General features: G+C 43.6%; 1 protein-coding gene across 1 annotated transcript in view; it reads left to right on the top strand.

The window, feature by feature from the left end:
- Nucleotides 1-27,240, top strand: part of si:ch211-51h4.2 (uncharacterized) — a 93,600-nt gene that overhangs the window by 34,294 nt on the left and 32,066 nt on the right. The window contains exons 8-11 of the mRNA XM_029632799.2: nt 4,459-4,582; nt 21,866-21,965; nt 25,137-25,195; nt 25,798-25,862. Of these exons, the coding sequence (XP_029488659.2) occupies nt 4,459-4,582; nt 21,866-21,965; nt 25,137-25,195; nt 25,798-25,862 (348 nt within the window). The remainder of the gene's footprint in view (nt 1-4,458; nt 4,583-21,865; nt 21,966-25,136; nt 25,196-25,797; nt 25,863-27,240) is intronic.

Below are 27,240 nucleotides of genomic sequence, written 5' to 3' on the forward strand. Positions count from 1 at the left end.
CAGGGGCAGAATGACAGATTTGTACCTTGTCGGCTCGGGGGTTTGAATTTGCAACCTTCCGTTACTAATCCAACGCTCTAACCACTAGGCTACCCTGCCGCCCCAATGACGGCGTAGTGTGTTACTAATGGTTTTCTTTGAGACTGTGGTCCCAGCTCTCTTCAGGTCATTGACCAGGTCCTGCCATGTAGTTCTGGGCTGATCCCTCACCTTCCTCATGATCATTGATGCCCCACGAGGTGAGATCTTGCATGGAGCCCCAGACCGAGGGTGATTGACCGTCATCTTGAACTTCTTCCATTTTCTAATAATTGCGCCAACAGTTGTTGCCTTCTCACCAAGCTGCTTGCCTATTGTCCTGTAGCCCATCCCAGCCTTGTGCAGGTCTACAATTGTATCCCTGATGTCCTTACACAGCCCTCTGGTCTTGGCCATTGTGGAGAGGTTGGAGTCTGTTTGATTGAGTGTGTGGACAGGTGTCCTTTATACAGGTAACGAGTTCAAACAGGTGCAGTTGATACAGGTAATGAGTGAAGAACAGGAGGGATTCTTAAAGAAAAACAAACAGGTCTGTGAGAGCCGGAATTCTTACTGGTTGGTAGGTGATCAAATACTTATGTCATGCCATAAAATGCTAATTAATTACTTAAAAATCATACAATGTGATTTTCTGGATTTTTTAGATTCCGTCTCTCACAGTTGAAGTGTACCTATGATAAAAATTACAGACCTCTACATGCTTTGTAAGTAGGAAAACCTGCAAAATCGGCAGTGTATCAAATAATTGTTCTCCCCACTGTACGTACAGTCACTGTGGGGAGGATGTCATCAATGCACTTATTGATGAAGCCAGTGACTGATGTAGTGTACTCCTCAATGTCATCGGAAGAATCCCTGAACATATTCAAGTCTGTTCTAGCAAAACAGTCCTGTAGTTTAGCATCTGCATCATCTGACCACTTTTTTTATTGACCGAGTCACTGGTGCTTCCTGCTTCAATTTGAGCTTGTAAGCAGGAATCAGGAGGATAGAATTATGGTCCGATTTGCCAAATGGAGAGCGAGGGAGAGCTTTGTACTCTGTGTGTGGAGTAAAGGTGATCTAGATTTTTTTCCTCCTCTGGTTGCACATTTAACATGCTGGTGGAAATTTGGTAAAACGGATTTAAGTTTCCCTGCATTAAAGTCCCCGGCCACTAGGAGCGCCGCCTCTGAATGAGCGTTTTCCTGTTTGCTTATATACAGCTCATTGAGTGCGGTTTTAGTGCTAGCATCGGTCTGTGGTGGTATGTAGACAGCTACAAAAAAAAAAATGATGAAAACTCTCTAGCTTATCGAGATACTCTACCACAGGCAAGCAAAACCTTGAGACTTCCGTAGATATCGTGCACCAGCTGTTGTTTATATATATGCATAGGCCCCTGTCCAGTGTCTTACCAGAGGCTGCTGTTCTATCCTGCCGATAGAGTGTATAACCCGCCAGCTGTATGTTCTTAATGTCGTCTTTCAGCCACGACTCGATGAAACATATATATATATATATATTTTTTTTACCTTTATTTAACTAGGCAAGTCAGTTAAGAACAAATTCTTATTTTCAATGACGGCCTAGGAGTGGGTTAACTGCCTGTTCAGGGGCAGAACGACAGTTCAGGGGTTTTGAACTTGCAGCCTTCTGGTTACTAGTCCAACGCTCTAACCACTAGGCTACGCTGCCGCCCCAAATTACAGTTTTTAATGTCCTGTTGGTAGGACATACATGCTTTCAGTTCGTCCCATTTTTTTCCTCCAGTGATTGAACATTAGCTAACAGGATGGAAGGCAAAGGCAGGTTAGCTACTTGTTGCCTGATCCTCACAAGGCACTCTGATCTTTTGCCACGAAATCTCAGTTTCCTTCTCCAGCGAATTCCGGGGATCTGGGCCTGGACAGGTGTCTGTAGTACCTCAGTCCCGTCTGACTCATTGAAGAAAAACACTTTGTCTAATCTGAGGTGAGTAATCTCAGAAGCTCTTTTCGGTCATAAGAGATGGTAGCAGCAACACTATGTACAAAACAAGTTACGAACAATGCGAAAAAAAGAAAAAAAAATAGCCTGGTTGGTTTAGAGCCGATAAGACGGCAGCCATCCCCTCTGGCGCCATCTTCATATTATGTGTAGATTGATGAGGAAAAAACAACTTAATACATTTTAGAATAAGGCTGTAACCTAACAAAATGTGGAAAAAGTCAAGGTGTCTGAATATTTTCTGAATGTACTGTATGCTGCCCCCAGCCTCCCAGCAAACCCTCCCCTCTGTACCCACATGCCTACAGCGCACATTTGGGAAAACATGCAGACAAATCATGGCCTTCAAAGCAAATCTATTTCAAAGAGATGTGTGGGACTTTAGACAAGGGGTTTATTGATTGTCTGTTATAACTGTCGCAGTAATATTCAGCAGTTAACAATGGAAAGAGCTCTTTATGATAATATATTTGGGGAAGAAAATAATGCTGTAAGCAAGAAATCACAAGGAGGATCGATAGATTTCAGAATTCAAAGCATGAAATAGCCTATTCATATCTGGCTGCTAAAAGTTATACATACATTTATAGTACAGGTGTATCAGAAATGTGTATTTTATACCATGCATAACCAAGCATTTATTTAATGTTGACTGAATTCAGCCACTCGACTATACTCTCTGTTAATGCATCTGGACAACCTCAAAGCAAAGCTCATCACATATTGTCTTTGGCTGAAAAAAACCAACAAACTAACACGGTCCAAGCACAACATGACAGTTGTGAAGAGGGCATGACAAAACCTATTCCCCCTCAGGAGACTGAAAAGATTTGGCATGGGTCCTCAGATACTCAAAAGGTTTTACAGCTGCACCATCGAGAGCATCCTGATGGGTTGCATCACTGCCTGGTATGGCAACTGCTTGGCCTCCGATCGCAAGGCACTACAGAGGGTAGTGCGTATGGCCCAATACATCACTGGGGCCAAGCTTCCTGCCATCCAGGACCTCTATTCCAGTCAGTGTCAGAGAAAGGCCCTAAAATTTGTCAAAGACTATAGCCATCCTAGTCATAGACTGTTCGCTCTGCTACCGCACGGAAAGCAGTACCGGAGCGCCAAGTCTCGGTCCAAGAGGCTTCTAAACAGCTTCTACCCCCAAGCCATATGACGCAGAACATCTATTTAAAAAAAATGGCTACCCAGAATTTTTGCATTGCCCTCCCCCCTCTACGCTACTCTCTGTTATTATCTATGCATACTCACGTTAATAACTCTACCTACATGTATATATTACCTCAATTACCTTGATACTGGTGCCCCCGCACATTGACTCTGTACCGGTACCCCCTGTACTGTATATAGCCTCGCTATTGTTATTTTACTGCTGCTCTTTAATTATTTGTTACTAATATTTTCATTAAACTGCATTGTTGGCTAAGGACTTGTAAGTAAGCATTTCACTGCAAGGTCTAGACCTGTTCTATTCGGCGCATGTGACAAATACAATTTGATTTGATTGCAGTGCAAGAGCAAGAGCAAGAGCACAGGGACACTTGTCTGGGTGTTCTGTATTGTAGAAGCTGTAGCAAGGTGGCTCAAGTGTGGAGTCAAAGTGAGCTCCCTGTAACTTAGTTTTTTTCTTCGTCTGCATGGGAATTTGGCTGTAATTACCTTTATCAGTTTGAAGAGGTCATTTATTTTGTTCCAGTAAATACATAACCTGTGTATTATTCAGAGTAACTATTTCTAGTTGGACTGGGTGCAGCCCATGTGAATGCTTGAGTGGTTTATTAAGAACATGTTATTGGCTTAGGATATCTGCTGGATATTGGCTCAGAGAGCAGGCCAGTTATTGGAGAGAAAAACCCCAGTGAATTTCAAGTGATCCCCTTGTAGGCACTAATCAATAGGTTATTTCAGTCCCTCTTAGTGGGATCCACCGTCTCCACCGTCCATGTTGGCCAAACCAAATGATTTGAGTAAGAAATGAGGCCATTGTATGCCACTATGTATGCTAATCATATTTATTAATGGCATTAGTAGTCTTTGACAACAGACGTATACTATAGGCCGAGAGTCCATAGGGAAAACCATTTACTTTGTGTGCATATCAAATTTGCTTGCCTTCCAACAATTTATCTGTAGGCTCTTTTTATGTGATTACCAATGCTTTCTGCTGATTAAGGGAAACTAAGGACAGGTCTTTGTTGAAAAATAATGGTCTCTCTTTAGAAAATGATGCACAGCTATTAGCCTAACACAAAAAAATGTCTATTAATCTTGGGAGCTATTTTGATTGTGTGTCATTAACGCTGTTGTCTGTCTGTCTGTCTGTCTGTCTGTCTGTCTGTCTGTCTGTCTGTCTGTCTGTCTGTCTGTCTGTCTGTCTGTCTGTCTGTCTGTCTGTCTGTCTGTCTGTCTGTCTGTCTGTCTGTCTGTCTGTCCCTATAGCCATATCTATGTCATTCCTGGGTTTACCTGGACACTCTCTCTTGGAATCCTGCTGGCTCAGACGGTCATTCAGCCAATCACGTCGCTACTGACCCTCCTGAAAGGCATCATGCTGATCATCACAGTAAGTGTATTCCGTTTCAATAAGTCATCCTGGGATTCCGATCTACTGCACAATGTTGCTAATTATGTATATCATAGTTTGCATTCAAAGAGAAACTGGATGTATTTCATTACAGGCATTTTTTAAATCATAGGCTCAATTTCCCAAGATGGCAATGCTGAACGATGCTGTATATGTTACAGTGTTTTATAGTGTAAAGGGGGTTTTGGATTCTGCTCAGTTTGGCCTTCCCATGTTTACGGCTATACCTTCATTATTCTCATGAGGTGACTGCTTCATTAGATTACATAAAGAGTCATAAAGATGAATAGAAGTTCATCCACAGAGATGAAGGCAGGGAGATGACACAGCAGTCATAATGGGATGTAATGATGAAATAATAATGGTTTCTGACATGTGATTTATTAGGCCAAAGAAACTCACAATGTGAGCACACCTCTTTGTTTCAACCCCCGAGGTAAGAAAGGAATGAAATGCACATTATTTATCTTAATGAAAATACCAGAGCCTGTGAGTGAAGTCTCGTACCCTCAGTAGTTGAATGCAAATACAGAAATGCAATAAAAACTCATATTAAAGTGCCACCTCTGAGAGATTGTGATGGATATTGTTGCAGAAGATTAGATGATTATATTACCTCCACAGGACCTTTGTTTGATATTGGCAAACTTAATATAATACCTGGAATATTTGATATCAATTAACAGTCACAGTCCTTGATCCTTCTCAGATTTACCCTAGCGGTTAATTTATGGTTTCACTCTCTGCCGGTGCCAGTCGCTGTCTAGTTGATTCTAGAAACATCATCTACTGTAGTGTGAATATATCAATAACACTGTGTTGATACTATGAATAACCACGCTCAGTCATTCATCAAACAGGGGAGTTGTCCTCTTGCCAGCTGACACCTAGGTACTTGACATTAGTTTTCATCCACGTCTCATCAGTGGACAAATCGGCCTCATCACTCACCTTCATTGATGTATTATCCTTGTCCGTGGCGTCTGGGCTTATCTGTAATTTGAACGCTTATCATTTGTGTGTGCCAGCTTTATGGGCTGCAGTAGGAGCCGCCCCAGTCTCCAGTTTGGTCACACTGTGAATCGCAGCACATCTTAGCAGCAGCTGGATCCATCCAGAGGCAGGCAGGCAGGCAACCCTCTTTCAGGGCCAGGCCCCACACTACATCAGCTAGGACCAAACCCCAACACATACTGGGGGACATATCTGATCTGACACTGTTGAATAAGGCACTACTGAAATGTGTTCCACACCTAAATGTACAACGTAATTCAAATGTAATGGGAGGGCTTTTATTTGATTTCCCTGCCAGTAATAGAATCAAACAGTCAATGACCACACATGAACTTTAGTGATAATAGTTGTTTTTTGTTCACAATCCACCGATATGCACCCTCTCTCTCTCTCTGGTTCCTGTTCCTTGGGTAACACATAATCCACAGGGACTCCTAGATCCTCTCCTATTGGGTCCTTCATCTCTGTTTCCAGTTCTGTAAGGCTGTAAGGGTCAGGAGTAATGTTAAACAGTCTGAGGAAGATGTGTGTCTGGCTGCCAAGCCTGCAATTGAATATGCAAATGAGTTAGATGGCTGCCTGGAACTCATTAAGAGGAGACAGGGACAGGAAGTGTGTTAGCTGCTGGCCTGCTAATTGCCACCAGTCAAGGATTTACTGTTAAGGTTGGCTTGGCCGCCTTTAACTTCTACTGAAATTAATAATCTGATATATAGATCCATTAAAAATGCATATGGTTTCTTACTTGAATTTGGCTTCTGTTTAAATATATTAATAATGCATAGAAAAAGTAAGACAATGGTCTGGCGTGCTAGTTAAAAAACCTATGTGGTCATAATTCAACAATTCTGCCGCTTTAAATAATCATCCATAATGGATTTCCATCTTAGAGGCTGAGAGAATAGCGGCTCTCTCTAGGGTGCATGTAAAGCCACTCTGTCCCTGGTTGGCAGACCTAGATAAGGCTGCTGAAGGCAGGGTTATGAACGTTGAGGTTGATTACCCAGTCAGAATTCAAGGACAGCAATCAAGATTGCCATGTTAAATAAATGACTGTAATGTTATTATGACTGCTGTTTGAGCTGACAGTGCAGTCATTACTGTCCTTTTTACTCTGTCTCTGTAGTCGGTCTTCTGTCACATTACATGCTGGGAGTTAGGATGCAAGTGGCATGGTAGATTTTTCACTTCATGCAGATGGCACAGGATCCCACTGTGTGTGTAACACGGGCGGCCATTTGATTTTTTCAGGTCAGTGATTCTCAATGTCAGAAACGGTGTCAAAAGCACTGCTGGAGATGTTCTAGTCCGTCTCTACTGTTGGCTTAGCCAGAACAATAACAGGATGCCACAAGGTTGTGGTCTCTTAGCTTTGTATAATTATTGTTGAGTTATCTGACACAACAATTACTCAAGGTGTTAGGAAATGGTGCAAACATAGTCCTTAGTGTTATTTTCTATCCTGTGTCCATGTAGTTGTCCTATTGCTACATGCGTAGTAGAATGCCTAGTCTGTACTAACAATTTGAAAATGGTTAGTCTCATTCTGGATCTGTTTTTGATTAACATATTAACTTTACACTACACACACACTCTAAATCTAGGTAGTGAGAAACACTTCGTTTCAAGTTATAGATATTCATTTACACTAAAAATTGTGGACACCCCTTCAAATGAGTGGATTCGGCTATTTCAGCCACATCCGTTGCTGACAGGTGTATAAAATTGAGCACACAGCCGTGCAATCTAAACAAGTCCTTAAACTTTTTATAAAACCACCCAAGTTTTTTGTCAGGACAGAATGTATTATTATGGAAAGTAAAAGTTGCATTGTCTCTGCCACTGGAAGCCAGAAATGCAACATAAGTTTTGTTGTAGTTGCTGTGGAAGTTGTTGGTAATTGTTCTTATCTGATGGTACTATCTTGTCGACTCCCCTATCTACAGGAAGCTCTGCTAGATGCTTTTGTTGAATAGCTAAGAGCTGGAGTTTATCATCTCCGTCTCTCTCTTTTAATGTCATTATTGGTACCACAATAGTCCCAAAAATATAGATTTGTACCTTGTGATGTCTTATTCATTCTGTGTGCAGCTTCACACCCACACTCAGTCACTCACAAACATACAGTGTAATCTGTAAGGTTGTAACCTCATCATAACAATTCACTGGCAGACTGGTAAATCATTTTGCTTGGCTGTCACTGCTCGTAGGGGACCTGAAATCTCTTGGCCGTGTGGATGGCAGTATTCCTCTAATCAGAGAGAGTTGTTCTCAGTGTGTCTCACAATATCTGCCAAACTCTGATCAAATCTTGTATCTCATAAACAGGTAATCAAAGACGTTTTGCTAAGCATGTAAATGTCAACCTCGCTCTCATCCAAGAAGAGCGCCTTCAGCTATGGCAATTAAGCAAGCTACTGTGAGTTCCAGTCTTTACAATGCGTCCCATCGTTGAAAATGAACATCAGTGGGCAAACTGCCATTTCCTTTTTGTCCATGGTGTTCCTGCAGAATTATTGTTTTAGATATAAACCAGAAAAAGCAACCACTGTAAATGCTTTCTCTACAAAGAGGCAGGTTTGACTAGTTTTAGTTTGCCTGTGCAGTGACTCTGTGCAGTGACTCTCTGCAGTGACCTTGTTCTCTCTATCTCATAGTGACATAGTGCTATTACACCACAACCTTCTGTTCCTATGCTGAACTTCTAGATCTTAACCTCCACTAGAGTTGTAGCTCCGGGACTGTGTGTGTGTGTGTGTATGTGTGTGTGCATCACTTTGTGTTATCAAAGCAATCTAAAATCAATCTCTTCTATTTCTCTGTTGTTCCTCAAGGACATAATAATATCCTTAAGGGAGTCATAAAAAGACAACTCACGAGAATGGCTTTGTTATAGTTAAACCCATGCTCTGAAAATCCCTGATGTCCCCATGCATTCTAACAGTGGAGTACATTTGACTTTTGCACCTCGTGTATTTGAATACATTCTGGCATGTTGTCATATATTTTGTGTGATATATACTCTACTGCAGCTATATGTGAACTAAGCTATGTGTGGAATTTAAGGTAAGTATCTAACTATATGAAATATCAAAATATTTGCCATTATTTTGCTCATCACGATTACTGCATTTAAAATAAAAGTTGCATTGTGAATCATATTTCGCTAGATGCAATTGTCCTCCCTCTACACTTCACACATACACTATATGTACAAAGGTATGTGGACACCCCTTCAAATTAATGGATTCGGTTATTTCAGCCACACCCGTTGCTGACACGTGTATCAAATTTGAGCACACTGCCAAGCAATCTCCATAGACAAACATTGGTAGTAGAATGGCCTTACTGAAGAGCTCAGTGAATTTCAACATGGCACAGTCATAGGATCCCACCTTTCCAACAAGTCAGTTTGTCAAATTTCTGCCCTGCTAGAACTCCCACAGTCAACTGTAAGTCCTATTATTGTGAAGTGTAAACGTCTAGGAGCAACAACGGCACAACCGTTCATGCTAGGCCCCTTAGTTCCAGTGATGGGAAATCTTAACGCCACAGCATACAATGACATTCTAGATGATTCTGTGCTTCCAACTTTGTGGCAACAGTCTGGGGAAGGCCCTTTCCAGTTTCAGCATGACAATGCCCCCATGCACAAAGCGAGCTCAATACAGAAATGGTTTGTCGAGATCGGTGTGGAAGAACTTTGACTCGCCTATACAAAGCCCTAACCTCTACCCCATCGATCACCTTTGGGATGAATTGGAATTCCAACTGGGAGCCAGGCCTAATCGCCCAACAACAGTTCCCGACCTCACTAATGCTCTTGTGGCTGAATAGAAGCAAGTCCCCGCAGCAATGTTGCAACATCTAGTGGAAAGCTTTCCCAGAAGATTGGAGGCTGTTATAGCAGGAAAGGGGGGGACCAACTCCATATGAATGCCCATGATTTTGGAATGAGATTTTTGACAAGCAGGTGTCCACATACTTTTGGTAAGTGAGTGGTGGATACTGGATATGGTATGAGACTATGAGTAAAGTGTAATTACATATCTCATCAGGCTCTTTTGTCACAATAACCGAGTAGGCAGCAGAGTTTCACCAACATGCCATGGCTCTTAAGTGACTGCAAAAAGTGTTCTCTCTCCACTGCTGACACAGTGGTTATGAACAATTACTGAAAAATGTGTCGGCTGACAATGAATAATGGATACAGGCTCAGCGCTGACCTCCTTGTGAATTTGGCTGTAAATAGAATCTTTATGGGGGTCCCTAAAAAGCAACTCCGAAAATAACTTGGCATTGCGTTGCTGTCGCCAGTAGTATTTCTCTTTAAGCTGCTCACAGTCAACTCTGCTGAGTTGGGCTTTGCATCACTGATGAGCAGCTGAAAGGCCCTCCGCCCATTTTGGATACATGCATTGTATATCTCCATTTTCACTGTTGTGAACTAAGTTGAAGTTTATATTTGACTACAGTTTTTACGTTAAACAGACATGAGTGATGAGAGACATAGCCACTGTACCTCTCAATCATGTGTCAAACTCATTCCATGGAGAGCTGAAGTACACCTTGTACACTATTGATTAATTAAGGCCACTGATTAATAAGGAACTCCCCTCACCTGGTTGTCTAGGTCTTAATTGAAAGGAAAAAACAAAAACCCACAGATACTCAGCCCTCCATGGAATGAGTTTGACACCCCTGCTCTAAAGGTATGCATTACCTGAGAAGAGCTACCCTGGCCTGATTTACAGGGCTGGGAATGAGAGGGAGAGTACAGGCTAGGGTTGAATGGCGGGAACCCAGTTACCAAGTTTAATGGTTTAACCATAAAACCAAATCAAATTGTATTTGTCACATGCATCGAATACAGTTATAGACCTTACTGTGAAATGCTTACTTACAAGCCCTTAACCAACAATGCAGTTAAGAAAGATAAGAAATGTACGAAATAAACAAAAGTAAAAAAGTAACACAATAAAATAACAATAACGAAGCTATATATAGAGGGGGTACCGGTACCGAGTCAATGTGTGGGGGTACAGGTACCACTCCCTTTTTCCGGGATAAATATCTGCAAAACAAACGGTAAATTATAATAAATTATGTATATGAACAGCATGGCATGAAATGGAACTGATAAATTATATGCAATGTCTAAATATGGTTTCTCTCCAGCCTCTGTATGATGAATCATCAACGCTCAGGGTGTGGACAGACAGCTCATCTCAGTATGGAGCGCAGTTCACAATGCATGTAGACCTATCATCTCATCTAAAGTTTTTTTCTTTGTTTCAAGTGACCTACATTTGCTGCAGCATTGCCTACAGTAATATAAAGACCGAATAAACATGTAATTTACCCGTCATGGTAGACTCCGGGCTGGGTACTGTTGCCAGACGCTCTGGACTGGGTACTGTAGCCGGACGCTCTGGACTGGGTACTGTACCCGGACGCTCTGGACTGGGTACTGTAGTCGGACGCTCTGGACTGGGTACTGTAGCCGGACGCTCTGGACTGGGTACTGTAGCCGGACGCTCTGGACTGGGTACTGTAGACGGACGCTCTGGACTGGGTACTGTTGCCGGACGCTCTGGACTGGGTACTGTTGCCGGACGCTCTGGACTGGGTACTGTTGCCGGACGCTCTGGACTTGGTACTGTTGCCGGACGCTCTGGACTTGGTACTGTTGCCGGACGATCTGGACTGGGTACTGTTGCCGGACGCTCTGGACTTGGTACTGTTGCCGGACGATCTGGACTTGGTACTGTTGCCGGACGCTCTGGACTGGGTACTGTTGCCGGACGCTCTGGACTGGGTACTGTTGCCGGACGCTCTGGACTGGGTACTGTTGCCGGACGATAAACAGCTGCCTCTAATTGAGAACCAATCTAGGCAACCATAGACATACGTAAACACCTAGATAGTAAACGACCCCAAAAACCTACAAAACCCCTAGACAGTACAAAAACACATACATCACCCATGTCACACACTGACCTAACCAAAACAATAAAGAAAACAAAGAATACTCAGGTCAGGGCATGACAATAGATAATCCTGTTCTATATTGATATATATCCCTATATATAAACTCAGCAAAAAAAGAAACGTCCTCTCACTGTCAACTGCATTTATTTTCAGCAAACCTAACATGTGTAAATATTTGTATGAACATAACAAGATTCAACAACTGAGACATAAACTGAACAAGTTCCACAGACATATGACTAACAGAAATGGAATATTGTGTCCCTGAACAAAGGGGGGGGGGTCAAAATCAAAAGTAACAGTCAGTATCTGGTGTGGCCACCAGCTGCATTAAGTACTGCAGTGCATCTCCTCCTCATGGACTGCACCAGATTTGCCAGTTCTTGCTGTGAGATGTTATCCCTCTCTTCCACCAAGGCACCTGCAAGGTCCCAGACATTTCTGGGGGGGAATGGCCCTAGCCCTCACCCTCCGATCCAACAGGTCCCCGACGTGCTCAATGGGATTGAGATCCGGGATCTTCGCTGGCCATAGCAGAACACTGACATTCCTATCTTGCAGGAAATCACGCACAGAACGAGCAGTATGGCTGGTGGCGGGAGGGAGGAGGATGTCTTCCCTGTAACGCACAGCGTTGAGATTTCCTACAATGACAACAAGCTCAGTCCGATGATGCTGTGACACACCGCCCCAGACCATGACCGACCCTCCACCTCCAAATCGATCCTGCTCCAGAGTACAGGCCTCAGTGTAACGCTCATTCCTTCGACGATAAACGCGAATCCGACACTGCTACTGTATATATATATATATATATATATATATATATATATATATATATATATATATACAGTAGCAGTGTTTTTCTTTATTATTACTATTTTCTACATTGTAGAATAATAGTGAAGTCATCAAAACTATGAAATTACACATATGGAATCATGTCATGCGGACTCTCCTTCACTGCAGCCGAGGTGAGTAAGACATTTAAACGTGTTAACCCTCGCAAGGCTGCAGGCCCAGACGGCATCCCCAGCCGTGCCCTCAGAGCATGCGCAGACCAGCTGGCCGGTGTGTTTACGGACATATTCAACCAACCCCTATACCAGTCTGCTGTTTCCACATGCTTCAAGAGGGCCACCATTGTTCCTGTTCCCAAGAAAGCTAAGGTAACTGAGCTAAACGACTACCGCCCCGTAGCACTCACTTCCGTCATCATGAAGTGCTTTGAGAGACTAGTCAAGGACCATATCACCTCCACCCTACCTGACACCCTAGACCCACTCCAATTTGCTTACCGCCCAAATAGGTCCACAGACGATGCAATCTCAACCACACTGCACACTGCCCTAACCCATCTGGACAAGAGGAATACCTATGTGAGAATGCTGTTCATCGACTACAGCTCGGCATTCAACACCATAGTACCCTCCAAGCTCGTCATCAAGCTCGAGACCCTGGGTCTCGACCCCGCCCTGTGCAACTTGGTACTGGACTTCCTGACGGGCCGCCCCCAGGTGGTGAGGGTAGGCAACAACATCTCCACCCCGCTGATCCTCAACACTGGGGCCCCACAAGGGTGCGTTCTGAGCCCTCTCCTTTACTCCCTGCCCGTCTGAAGTTTGCAAATGACCATCTGGATGATCCAGAGGAGGAATGGGAGAAGGTCATGTGGTCTGATGAGACAAAAATAGAGCTTTTTGGTCTAAACTCCACTCGCTGTGTTTGGAGGAAAAAGAAGGATGAGTACAACCCCAAGAACACCATCCCAACCATGAAGCATGGAGGTGGAAACATCAGTCTTTGGGGATGCTTTTCTGCAAAGGGGACGACTGCACCGTATTGAGGGGAGGATGGATGGGGCCATATATCGCAAGATCTTGGCCAACAACCTCCTTCCCTCAGTAAGAGCATTGAAGATGGGTCGTGGCTGGGTCTTCCAGCATGACAACGACCCGAAACACACAGCCAGGGCAACTAAGAAGTGGCTCCGTAAGAAGCATCTCAAGGTCCTTGAGTGGCCTAACCAGTCTCCAGACCTGAACCCAATAGAAAATATTTGGTGGGAGCTGAAAGTCCGTATTGCCCAGCGACAGCCCCGAAACCTGAAGGATCTGGAGAAGGTCTGTATGGAGGAGAGGGCCAAAATCCCTGCTGCAGTGTGTGCAAACCTGGTCAAGAACTACAGGAAACGTATGATCTCTGTAATTGCAAACATAGGTTTCTGTACCAAATATTAGGTTCTGCTTTTCTGATGTATCAAATACTTATGTCATGCAAGAAAATGCAAATTAATTACTTAAAAATCATACAATGTGATTTTCTGGATTTTTGTACCGATGATAAAAAATTACAGACCTCTACATGCTTTGTAAGTAGGAAAACCTGCAAAATCGGCAGTGTATCAAATACTTGTTCTCCCCACTGTACATACCCCAACCAGAAGCCATGGATTACAGCTAACATCCGCACTGAGCTAAAGGGTAGAGCTGCCACTTTCAAGGAGCGGGACTCTTAACCCGGAAGCTTATAAGAAATCCCGCTATGCCCTCAAACAAACCATCAAACAGGCAAAGAGTCAATACAGGACTAATATCGAATCGTATTACACCGGCTCCAATGCTAGTCCCATGTGGCAGGGCTTGCAAACTATTACAGACTACAAAGGAAAGCACAGTCGAGAGCTACCCCCAGTGACACAAGCCTACCAGACGAGCTAAATTACTTCTATGCTCGCTGGCAGGCAAGTAACACTGAAACCTGCAACTTTAAACATCAACTATCTGAGCAGCTAACCGATCACTGCAGCTGTAAATAGTCCGTCTGTAAATAGCCCACCCAATCTACCTACCTCATCCGACTGCGTGATCACACTCTCCACAGCTGATGTGAGTAACACCTTTAAACAGGTCAACATTCACAAGGCTGCAGGGCCAGACGGATTACCAGGATGTGTACTCTGAGCATGCGCTGAACAACTGGCAAGTGTCTTCACTGACATTTTCAACCTCTCCCTGTCTGAGTCTATAATACCAACATGTTTCAAGTAGACCACCATAGTCCCTGTGCACAAGAACACTAAGGTAAGCTGCTTAAATGACTACCAACCCGTAGCACTCACGTCTGTAGCCATGAAATGCTTTGAACGGCTGGTCATGGCTCACATCAGCACCATTATCCCAGAAACCCTAGACATACTCCAAATGGCATACTGCCCTAACAGATCCACAGATGATGAAATCTCTATTGCATTCCACACTGTCCTTTCCCACCTGGACGAAAGGAATACCTTTGTGACGATGCTGTTCATTGACTACAGCTCAGCGTTCAACACCATAGTGCACTCAAAGCTCATCACTGATCTAAGGACCCTGGGATTAACACTTCCCTCTGCAGGTGGTAAGGATAGGTAACAACACATCTGCCACACTGATCTTGAACACGGGGGCCCCTCAGGGGTGCGTGCTCAGTCCCCTCCTGTACTCCTGTTCACTCATGACTGCACGGCCAGGCACGACTACAACACCATCATTAAATTTGCAAATGACACAACAGTGCTAGGCCTGATCACCGACAATGACGAGACAGCATATAGGGAGGAGGTCAGAGACCTGGCTGTGTGGTGCCAGGACAAGAACCATCTCCCTCAACGTGATCAAAACAAAGAAGATGATTGTGGACTACAGGAAAAGGAGGACCGAGCATGCCCCCATTCTCATCGATGGGGCTGTAGTGGAGCAGTTTGAGAGCTTGATCTCCGACCGCAAGACACTACAAAGGGTAGTGCGTATGGCCCAGTATATCACTGGGGAAAAGCTTCCTGCCATCCAGGACCTCTATGCCAGGCGGTGTCAGAGGAAGGCCCTAAAAGTTGTCAAAGACTCCAGCCTTCCTAGTCATAGACTGTTCTCTCTGCTACCGCACTGCAAGCGGTACTGGAGCGCCAAGTCTCGGTCCAAGAGGCTTCTAAACAGCTTCTACCCCCAAGCCGTAAGACTCCTGAACAGCTAATCAAAAGGCTACCCCGACTATTTGCATTGCACCCCCCACCCCCTTTTACGCTGCTGCTACTCTCTGTTATTATCTATGCACACTCACTTTAATAACTCTACGGACATGTACATATTTCCTCAATTATCTCGACTAACCAGTGCCCCCGCACATTGACTCTGTACCGGTACCCCCTGTAAATAGCCTTGCCATTGTTATTTTACTGCTGCTCTTTAATGATTTGTTACTTTTATTTCTTATTTATATTTTTTGTAGTTTTTTTATGATGTTTTTTAAACTGCATCGTTGGTTAGGACTTGTAAGTAAGCATTTCACTGTAAGGTGTTACACCTGTTGTATTCGGCGCATGTGACAAATAAAATTTGATTTGATTTGATAACACCCCATAATGACAAAGCAAAAACTTGCTGCAAAAAAAACACTACTAAAGGACACCAATAAGAAGAAGAGACTTGCGTGGGCCAAGAATAACAAGCAATGGACATTAGACCGATGTAAATCTGTTCTTTGGTCTGATGAGTCCAAATTTGAGATTTTTTGTTACAACTGCCGTGTCTTTGTGAGACGCAGAGTAGGTGAACGGATGATCTCTGCATGTGTGGTTCCCACCGTGAAGCATGGAGGAGGAGGTGTGATGGTGTGCGGGTGCTTTGCTTGTGACACTCTCTGTGATTTATTTAGAATTCAAGGCACACTTAACCAGCATGACTACCACAGCATTCTGCAGCGATACGGCATCCCATCTGGTTTGCGCTTAGTGGGACTATCATTCATTTTCCAACAGGATAATGACCCAACACACCTCCAGGCTGTATGGGGCTATTTGACCAAGAAGGAGAGTGATGGAATGCTGCATCAGGATGACCTGGCCTCCACAACCACCTGACCTCAACCCAATTGAGATGGTTCTTTATGAGTCAGACTGCAGAGTGAAGGAAAAGCAGACAAGTGCTCAGCATATGTGGGAACTCGTTCAAGACTGTTGGAAAAGCATTCCAGGTGAAGATGGTTGAGAGAATGAGAGTGATGGAGTGCTGCATCAGATGACCTGGCCTCCATGAGTGTGCAAAGTTGTGACCAAGGCTAAGATGACTACTTTGAAGAATCTAAAATATATATACTTTTTTGGTTACTACATGATTCCTTACAGTATGTGTTATTTCTTAGTTTTTATGTCTTCACTATTATTCTACAATGTAGAAAATAGTAAAAAATTAAGAAAAGCCCTTATTCAGTAGGTGCATCCAAACTTTTGACTGGTACTGTATATATACAGTTGAAGTCGGAAGATTACATACTATACCTTAGCCAAATATATTTAATCTCAGTTTTTCACAATTCCTGACATTTAATCTGAGTAAAAAATGATCTGTCTTTGGTCAGTTACGATCACCACTTTTTTATTTTAAGAATGTGAAATGTCTGTAACGTTCTGACCTTAGTTCTTTTGTTATGTCTTTGTTTTAGTATGGTCAGGGCGTGAGTTGGGTGGGTTGTCTATGTTCCTTTTTCTATGTTGTGTTTTGCGTTTGGCCTGGTATGGTTCTCAATCAGAGGCAGGTGTCGTTAGTTGTCTCTGATTGAGAATCATACTTAGGTAGCCTGGTTTCACTTTTGAGTGGGTGGTGAATATTTTCTGTTATGTGTATGTCACCTTTCAGAACTGTTTCGTTTAATTTCTCCTTTGTTATTTTGATTAGTGTTCTCGGTTTAATAAATATATGATGAACACTTACCACTCTGCGCTTTGGTCCTCACCTCATTCCAACGACGAGCGTCACAATGTCTGAATAATAGTAGAGGGAATGATTTCTTTCAGCGTTTATTTCTTTCATCACATTCCCAGTGGGTCAGACGTTTACATACAGTCAATTAGTATTTGGTAGCATTGCCTTGAAATTGCTTGACTTGGGTCAAACGATTCGGGTAGCCTTCGACAAGCTTCCCACAATAAGTTGGGTGAATTTTGGCCCCTTTCTCCTGACAGAGCTGGTGTAACTGAGTCAGGTTTGTAGGCCTCCTTGCTCGCACACACTTTTTCAGTTCTGACCACAAATCTTCTATAGGATTGAGGTCAGGGCTTTGTGATGGCCACTCCAATACCTTGACGTTGTTGTCCTTAAGCCATTTTGCCACAAGTATGCTTGTGGTCACTGTTCATTTGGAAGACCCCTTTGCGACCAAGCTTTAACTTCCTGACTGATGTCTTCAGATTTTGCTTCAATATATCCACCTAATTTTCCCCCTTCATGATGCCATCTATTTTGTGAAGTGCACCAGTCCCTCCTGCAGCAAAGCACACCCACAACATGATGCTGCCACCCCCGTGCTTCATGGTTGGGATGGTGATCTTCTGCTTGCAAGCCCCCCCTTTTTCCTCCAAACGTAACAATGGTCATTATGGCCAAACAGTTCTATTTTTGTTTCATCAGATCAGAGGACATTTCTCCAAAAAGTATGATCTTTGTCCCCATGTGCAGTTACAAACCGTGGTTATGGAGGCAGATTCTGTCTTGTGTTAAGAAAATGGCCTTTTACTTCAATTTAGGCCTAGGCGTATGCGAGTGTGTGTGGGTGCATGCCTGCCTTTCTGCCTGCCTGTGTGTGCATGCACGTGTACTGAATTAATCAGTGTGTATGCGTGGTTGTGTGTGTTTTCCTACTGATGGATCTGTATATATCTCAGTGGTCTTGTATTAGTTTCCTATTGATATCCACTCTTTCTGAAGTTGACATGAAGGGGTCTCATCTCCCCTGATACTGCCCCTGCTGAGAGCTTCTTCAGGTATCTATTCCAAACAGATCAATGTCTGGAGACCAAGGCTTCTATTGTGGCATTTCATCTTAGGACACTTCTTCATCTTGATTGACAACCTTGATCAAATATTAACTCCAAAAATGAATTGTTTGGAAAATACTCCTCTCCATGGACTTAGAGGAGAGACACTGTCAAGTTCCTTCTGTGACCTCTGCAAGTTAAATATATTTTTTTATTTTTTTTATTTCACCTTTATTTAACCAGGTAGGCTAGTTGAGAACAAGTTCTCATTTGCAACTGCGACCTGGCCAAGATAAAGCATAGCAGTGTGAACAGACAACACAGAGTTACACATGGAGTAAACAATTAACAAGTCAATAACACAGTAGAAAAAAAAGAGAGTCTATATACATTGTGTGCAAAAGGCATGAGGAGGTAGGCGAATAATTACAATTTTGCAGATTAACACTGGAGTGATAAATGATCAGATGGTCATGTACAGGTAGATATATTGGTGTGCAAAAGAGCAGAAAAGTAAATAAATAAATAAAGTATGGGGATGAGGTAGGTAAAAATGTGTGGGCTATTTACCGATAGACTATGTACAGCTGCAGCGATCGGTTAGCTGCTCAGATAGCAGATGTTTGAAGTTGGTGAGGGAGATAAAAGTCTCCAACTTCAGCGATTTTTGCAATTCGTCCCAGTCACAGGCAGCAGAGAACTGGGATGAAAGGCGGCCAAATATAAGGTAACTGGGTTGAAATTAGTAATCAAGTGTGTATTTTACTTACATTTATTGTGCCAATTATCCTTGAGTAAACTTTGCTGACACTAGATTAATCAGAATGCTAAAGATATTCTGACACAGTCTCTCACTAGCACAATGAGTGAGGCACTGAGGAGACCTTGGTTAAAATGTTTTCTAAATGACCAATTGAACAGACTGGTATTCATGCAGGCAGAAACATGCCACAAATCAATTAATAGCCATGAAAAGCAGTTTTCTACAAAAGGCAGCTGTGATTCCCAAAAATGTGTGGTTAATGAATAATGACACACCAGGAGAAAATACATTGACACACTGTAATAAGCACTCAATTAAGTCATTTGAAATGAAGCAGGCTATTTACCAAATGTATCTGTTTCTGTTGAAATGGATGTCCTTCTCGTATTTACAGCAATAAATCGCAGACAGAATTTTATTTTGGGCAAATTATGCACGGGAAATCAAGTACAATTTTATAGTTTCATAGAATAATTAGTGTGACATTTATACTGCATAATTGTTAAAGATGTCAAACCTGTCCTCCAGTCTACTGCCATCATGACTGAGCGTAAAGTTTGCAGTCATACCTATGTTTCTGATACTTAGTGGGCAGATGAATGCTGTGTTTCAACAGTTTAGCTTGGCACGATTGCAAATTCTTTCACAGGGTTAAAAACAACGTGTGTGTGTGTTTTAGTGCATGGATTAAGGAAAGAGCACAACCCTCTTTGTCATGTTCTCACTCCACTCACTACATGCTTCTCTCCAGGACAGAGATGGGTTGGTAAGAGATTGCTTTCCCCTGGCATATCAGCCCTCTCAGCTCACCCATAAGTCTGCCTGGCTGCCTGGTCATGGCGGTGCCACCTTCCTCCTCCCCCTAACCTCCACTCTTCTCCATCTTATCCCTTTTGAAATGGATTCACTCAGTTCATCCCAAGGTCCCCTGTGTGCATTAGGAGATATAATGCCCCAGAATGCTCTCTGTTCTTTTTGGTAGGACTTGCTTTTTTGTGTGTGTTTGTATGTGTGTGTGTGTTTGGTTGTAATCGCTGTGGAAATTGCATTCTTCTCCCATGCATTGCATGAACAGCTGCAAGTGCAATTTTTTTTGTGGTTGCCGTTGAGTACTTCTACAGTATGTACGATCGTACTTTGTTCTCTGTGCCCAAGCTGCCCCTTGTTGCATTACAGACAAACAAGGAGAGAGGGAGAGAGAGAGGTGGAGAGAGAGAGAGGTGGAGGGAGAGAGAGAGCAAGAGAGGAGGCGGAGGAAAGAGAGGTGGAGAGAGATGTTGCATTACAGGCGAATGAAGAGAGAAGTGGAGAGAGAGAGAGAGAGAGAGAGAGAGGAGGAGTGAGCCGGTGAGAGAGGGGTGTTAGATGGATACACTCAAACAAAGAGCAGGGACTGAGGGAACACTCTTTGTTTTGTAATGTGTGCTTTTATAGTTCATTTCTTCCCACACACCCTGGATTTCTGACAATGTCACATTGGGAGCAGGGTAATCACAGCTCTCGCCTGATATCTCCTCCATCACACAGTCCACTGAGGCTTTTTACTGGAGATGGGAAGGCACTTAAACCTATTTCTCTCTGGAGCTCAAAGAGACTTGGGCACCTAATGGAATCTTCTTCCCCCTAATCCAGGGCATTCTTCACATGTGCTTAAAAGCAAAATGTTTACTTGTGGACAATTGTTATCCCAGTTTAAGTGGCAGCTTTCTGTGAGCCCATGTAATTCACCTCTGTCAATATTCTTCACAGCCAAATGCCCTTGGTGAAGTATTTTACCCTCAAATAGTCTCATTTTCAGTTGGTATAAACACTTTAAGATGCTTTTCAAACAGTTTACTGCTTATTGGTCTATTTAATATCATCTAACTATTTTTAATAGAATGGAATCCGCTTTGTTTTGTTATTTATGTTATAAATTCAATGGACTCTGTAGAGAGAATTCTCAGATGTGGTACACAGCCTAGCATGTCCTGGTTGCTGTGCCTTCAGGGCCTGTGACTCTCTGGGGCCAGGGTAGAAATCCCATTAACAGCATCTGTGCATCTTAGTGCCAACACCAGTACACACCAGTCCACTCTGTGGCCTCACCAGACTTGCATATTGCACCAAATATACACACGAGCCAGGGCCAGGTGGACTTCATGCTCTCTCTCATACAAAAACAAAGCAAAAGGGGAATACTTCCTTCTCAAAGAAAGGCTGTAAAGATAATGTTCTCTTCATCACCTGATAGGAAATTAGGATTTAAGTGAAAGATGTGTTGCTCTCTTTTTCCTGGTTGTTTACTATGGGATATATGGGATTTTTACTATGCATATGGCCCCTTTTCCATTTTAACAATCCTCTATGAATATTTATGAACATTATTCTAGATACAGGTCTGCTCCTCCACTGTAGCAATTCTTCACAATTGTGCGTTTGTGTTTCATTCTATGATCCATTGTTTTATTGATATGAACACGACATGAAAGTGTTTCGATTTGTGCAAGGAATCAAATGTTGTTGTAGCTTACAGGCATGTCTAGCATGGCCACTAGGGTATCCATCACTTCCCCCCCTCTGCCATTGTAACATCCACCAACAAAAATGTCCTTTAAAGTTAAATGTCACATGAAATGAGAATCTATATATGAGTTATGTCTGAGATTTTGTTGTTTTGTGACTTGTGCATCTTGTAACCCTGCTGGTCATTTGTCTCCCCAAGGTGGCCGTGACATTTGCTTTGGGGTCAGAAGTTCAACAGGAGACCACAAATGACTTCAGCCAAATTGGTAAACCTTTCCTAATGGGCACCGTTGCACTGGGTAAGAACGAACATACACTACTCTATTTGTGAGTTCCTCCTACTCCACCTCCATCACATAGAACAAAAACACAGTGAGGGAGAACAGAACACAGATGACTGTCCCCTCTTAGACATTTGAAGAATGTCAAGAAGAGAGAAAAACATTGCTTTATGTTGCCATAGGTATGCGGAGAAGTGCTGGAGGTTGGAGAGGATCCCTTGCAGTGGTAATTGTGAGGAGAGTTGTATGTTTCCTGAACAGTTAATGGAGGTGCTTGGATAACCCTGACTGTCGCTCTGACAGTGGATGTGGGAGCAGATGGAGCGAGTGGAAATCACACTCTTCGTTCTCTCCAGCCTTCACCCTCTCTATTCCTCTCGCTCTCTCTCTCTCTCTCTCTCTCTCATTTGTCTCTTTGTCTCGCCCCCCTCTCTCTCTCGCGTCTCTTCGTCTCATCCCCCCCTCTCTCTCCATCTCTCTCTTTATCATTTGTCTCTTCGTCTCCCCCCTCTCTGTCTCTCTCTCTCTCTCTCTCTCTCTCTCAATCATCTCTGTCCCGCCCCCACCACTCTCTCTCACTCTCTCTCGTCTCTTCGTCTCGTCCCCTCTCTCTCTCTTCCTCTCTCTCATTTGTCTCTGTGTCTCGCCCCCTCTCTCTCTCACTCTCTCTCTCGTCTCTTCGTCTCGCCCCCCCCTCTCGCTCTCGTTCTCTCTCGCTCTCTCTTTCTCTCTCTATTTTCTCTCTCTCTCTCTCGCTCAGTCTATCTCTCTCTCATCTCTTCGACTCGCCCCTCTCTCTCTCGCTCTCTCTCTCTCATTTGTCTTTGTCTCGTCCCTTTCTCTCTCCCTCTCTCTCTCTCTCTGTCTCTCTCTTTCTCTCTCATTTGTCTCTTCGTCTCACCCCCTCTCTCTCTCTCATTTGTCTCTTTGTCCTGCCCCCTCTCTTTCTCTATTTCTCTCTCTCTCGCTCAGTCTCTCTCTCTCTCTCGTCTCTTCGACTTGTCCCCCCCTCTCTCTCTCGCTCTCTCTCTCATTTGTCTTTGTCTCGTCCCTTTCTCTCCCTCTCTCTCTCATTTGTCTCTTCGTCTCGCCCCCTCTCTCTGTCATTTGTCTCCTTGTCCTGCCCCCTCTCTTTCTCTCTTTCTTTCTTTCTTTCTTTCTTTCTTTCTCTCTCTCTCTCTCTCTCTCTCTCTCTCTCTCTCTCTCCCTCACTCTCTTTCACTTCTCTTTGTCTCATCCCCCTCTCTCTCTCTCCCTCGCTCTCTCTCTCTCTCTTTCACGTCTCTTTGTCTCATCCCCCCTCTCTCTCTCTCTCTCTCCATCTCTCTCTATCATTTGTCTCTTCGTCTCCCCCATCTCTCTCTCTCTCTCTCTCTCTCTCTCATCTCTGTCCCGCCCCCCCTCTCTCTCTCTCTCTCTCTCTCTCATTTGTCTCTTCGTCTTGCCCCCCTCTCTCTCTCATTTGTCTCTTCGTCTCTCCCCCCTCTCTCATTTGTCTCTTCGTCTCGCCCCCCCCTCTCTCTCTCTCTCTCTCTCCCTGTCTCTCTCTCATTTGTCTCTTTGTCTCGCCCCCTCTTTTTTTCTCTCTCTTATTTGTCTCTTTGTCTCATCCCCTCTCTCTTCCTCTCTCTCATTTGTTTCTGCGTCTCGCCCCCTCTCTCTCTCACTCTCTCTCTCTCTCATCTCTTAGACTCGTCCCCCTCTCTCGCTCTCTCTCTCACTCTCACTCTCTCTCGCCCCCTCTCTCTCTGTCTCTCTCTCTCTCTCTCTCTCTCATTTGTCTCTTCGTCTCGCCCCCCTCTCTCTCTCCCTGTCTCTCTCTCATTTGTCTCGCCCCCCTCTTTTTCTCTCTCTCTCTCTTATTTGTCTCTTTGTCTCATCCCCCTCTCTCTTTCTCTCTCTCCATCTCTCTATCATTTGTCTCTTCCCCCTCTCTCTCTTTCTCTCTCTCTCATTTGTCTCTTCATCTCGCCCCACCCCCCTCGCTCTCTCTCGTCTCTTTGTCTCCCCCTCGCTCTCTCTCCAATCCGGTTAATTGGTTAGTACATTGAGAGCGGCGAGGTCCTGGTGGCTGCAAGCCCTGAGCCGCCTGGGACTGGTGTCTAAAGAGCAAACAAGCCCTGGGAGTTGGAGTGGAGGGAGTCTCATTTACAGCCCGCTCTCCTCTCTGCAGCCCTCCTCTGACACCTTCCTCAGCAAAGCTGTTAGCTTACCGCTGCTTTGTCAGTGTCCCAGAAGCCTTTGTTGAGTGTCTGCGCTCCTAATGGGCTGTTGCTTTTAAAGAGTCAGAGGGCAGCCTTTTGCTTACAGTGAGCGTAGAGTACTGCTACTCACAGATACTCACAGCTACATCCACAGACCTGTCTATGTGTTGACGGGGTTTGATGTGATGCTGTTCAAGCAAGCAGGACAGAGAACACAGTACATACACAGTAAAGATAGTAATGGTATACTATACAATATGTATGTGTTTATTGATAGAACAAAAGCTGTGTAGTGGTTGTGTGGATAGTTCTATATTTCTATGATAGCAGAGGTTGAGCGGTCCCCATAGGGTTCTGGTGCTTTGTTTATTTGTCTAAAACTAATGATAAGCCCGAGGGGAAAACAGTGCAAATTACAGGCCTCTTACCTTTCTCATTCTGCCATCTGCTGCAATATAGGGCTTTAATCCCCTGCCTATTTTCTTAGTTTTGTAATTTGTAAAGTGAAAACATACCCAAGTCTACTGTGCCAGCACAATTCAAATTTTAAACAGTATAACTGTGATAAGCGGTTACACTGTTGCTCATACACAGTAACGCCCTGACCTTAGAGAGCGGTTTTATTTCTCCATTTGGTTAGGTCAGGGTGTGATGTGTGGTGGGCATTCTATGTTTTGTATTTCTGTGTGGTTGGCCGCGTGTGGTTCCCAATCAGAGGCAGCTGTCTATTGTTGTCTCTGACTGGGAATCATACTTAGGCAGCCTGTTTTTCCACCTTAGTTATGGGTAGTTGTCTTTTACTGGCCTGTATAGCCCTAGTAAGCTGCACTTTGGTGTTTGACATTCTTAATAAAGGAAAATGTACGCTCACCACGCTGCACCTTGGTCCGGTCATTTCCCTGACATACACTGTATGAGTGGATTATCAGAAATCGTCTCATTTTAAATCAAATGTGTCGCTTACTGTCATTTGATATCTTTGCAGGAGGTATTGTCAACGTGATGCCTCTCCTGTTCTCAGAAATATCTCACAACAAGACACAGGTATTATGGATTTGCATTATTTTATTGTGTTTCCACACACATTTGATTCACAGTACTTTCTAGGTGAAATTCTACCTGACATAACTCTAGAGAGTTTAAACATTGAGATAATTGTGCCTACCAGCATAAACTGCACACCAGTTGTGCAGCCATCCACCATTAGAACAGGGACCAGGATGCCACTGCTATGAAGGGCTGAAATGGCCCTCCTCCATTGAGCTCGTTGTGTTGTGATAGGGAGCCAGCAGTCTCCATTAGAGCGGTTTCCCCCTGCACAGCATGTAGCCCAGCACAGAGAGCCATAGGATAATAGCTTCGGCATAGTAACAAACCCCCACCTTGCAACCCAAACTGTTCAAACCTTTCTCACCCCTCTTGATGGCAGAGAGAAAAATTAGCAGGTTTAAAGCTTATTTCCTGCAAATCTCCACACTTTACATCCGGATCCGGCCCGTGGTCTGGCTATTGATAATGGCTGTTCTATATTATCCTCTTATAGTGGAGCAGACAGCACTCCATCCACACTTAGGAATTTAGTTGATTGCATTGACTGTCATGTGCTGTTGATGTTGACTGGCTCTTTCAATAATCTCTATATGTAGATCATGTGGTTCAGAAGAGTCATACTGGGAGGACTAGCCACATGCACTGTTCTGAATATATTATGGTAAGTGTTTTTCCCCATACTGTCTATGGCTGCATTTACACAGGTAGCCCAATACTGATCTGTTGCCCAATTATTGTCAGAAGTGCTGATCTGACCAATTAGTGAGAAAAAAAAAGATCAGAATTGGGCTGCCTGTGTAAACTCAGCCTAATAGCTTGATCATTATTCTGGTCAATTACCTCCAATACAGGTGTGTATGAGGCACATGGTCCACACATTCACAGTGCCAGTGTAGGACAATGTATTCAGGTAGATGATCACATATACTGTACCTAATGTCTTTGGTTGCCAAGGTGACGTGTAGACTCTCACAACATGTGAGTTGTCCCAGGAAGTGGTTGTGGTACTGTGTAAATCGTACAGGCCTAGTACCAGCCCCCCTCTGTCCCTGCTGGGTTGATGTCTGCTCTCCATGACAGATGGTACTAGTACAACCCAGTGAGTCCCAATATGATATGCTCCAGTAAGGCTGGCACCACCTCAGACCACAGAGAGGCCCAGTAAAATGAGTCAGTCTCCTGTTTTTTCCACAATGTAAATGTCTGCAGCAGCAACATTGGAACAGACAAAGCGGGAAGGAGTGGGGCTTCAGACGGGCACTGGAGTGTTGTTTTCTTTGATGTCTCTCTCACTGAAATACTGCCAAAGTTTTTCAAAAGGGCCTCCGTTGCATCTAATCATGTGTAAAGAACCTATTGAGTTTGCAATCAGTGCTTTGTTACTCGAGAGAGAGTGAAAGCAATTATGCTGAAGCAGATGAAATGAAAGGAGTTTGATCCAGGAGATAAACTCCCATCAGCCACTGGAGTTGGAGCTGGGCTGCTGATTCGCCAACAGTAGACTTTTCCCTCTTAACCCGTCATTCATTATCCTCCTTCCCACCACATTTAACATTCAACAACCATACTAGATTTTCTGACATCTTAGTATAGATGTAAAAAAAAAAATGCAATCCAATATACAGAGGAGAGGGAAAGAGAAGGATAGAGACAGAAAGGATAGACAACATAACAAGAGTGGAAGCCAAACCTTTTAGTAAAATTGGACAAAAACACTAAATGGAGCTATACAGTACTTGCTATGTTCTAATAACTATTATTATGAAAACGTATTGTATTGCCAATTATTCATTACACAACACAGTAATTGTATATTTTATAGTACACAGAAAAAGGTGGTTGATTACACTGGGTATTCTAATGAACCAAGTCTTTTTTGCTGTCCCTCTTTTTGTTTTATGCCTGCACAGGCTATATATTTAACTTTGTATATTACTGTTTGGTTCAGCAATCTTATGCTCAGCATCCAGTAGTTCTTGCCTACGCAGAACTTTATTTGATTTGCTACATTTGTTCCATCCGTATTTGTTTATTTGGTG

The sequence above is a fragment of the Oncorhynchus nerka genome, linkage group LG24 (genome assembly GCF_034236695.1).
Source record: "Oncorhynchus nerka isolate Pitt River linkage group LG24, Oner_Uvic_2.0, whole genome shotgun sequence".
NCBI lineage: Eukaryota > Metazoa > Chordata > Actinopteri > Salmoniformes > Salmonidae > Oncorhynchus > Oncorhynchus nerka.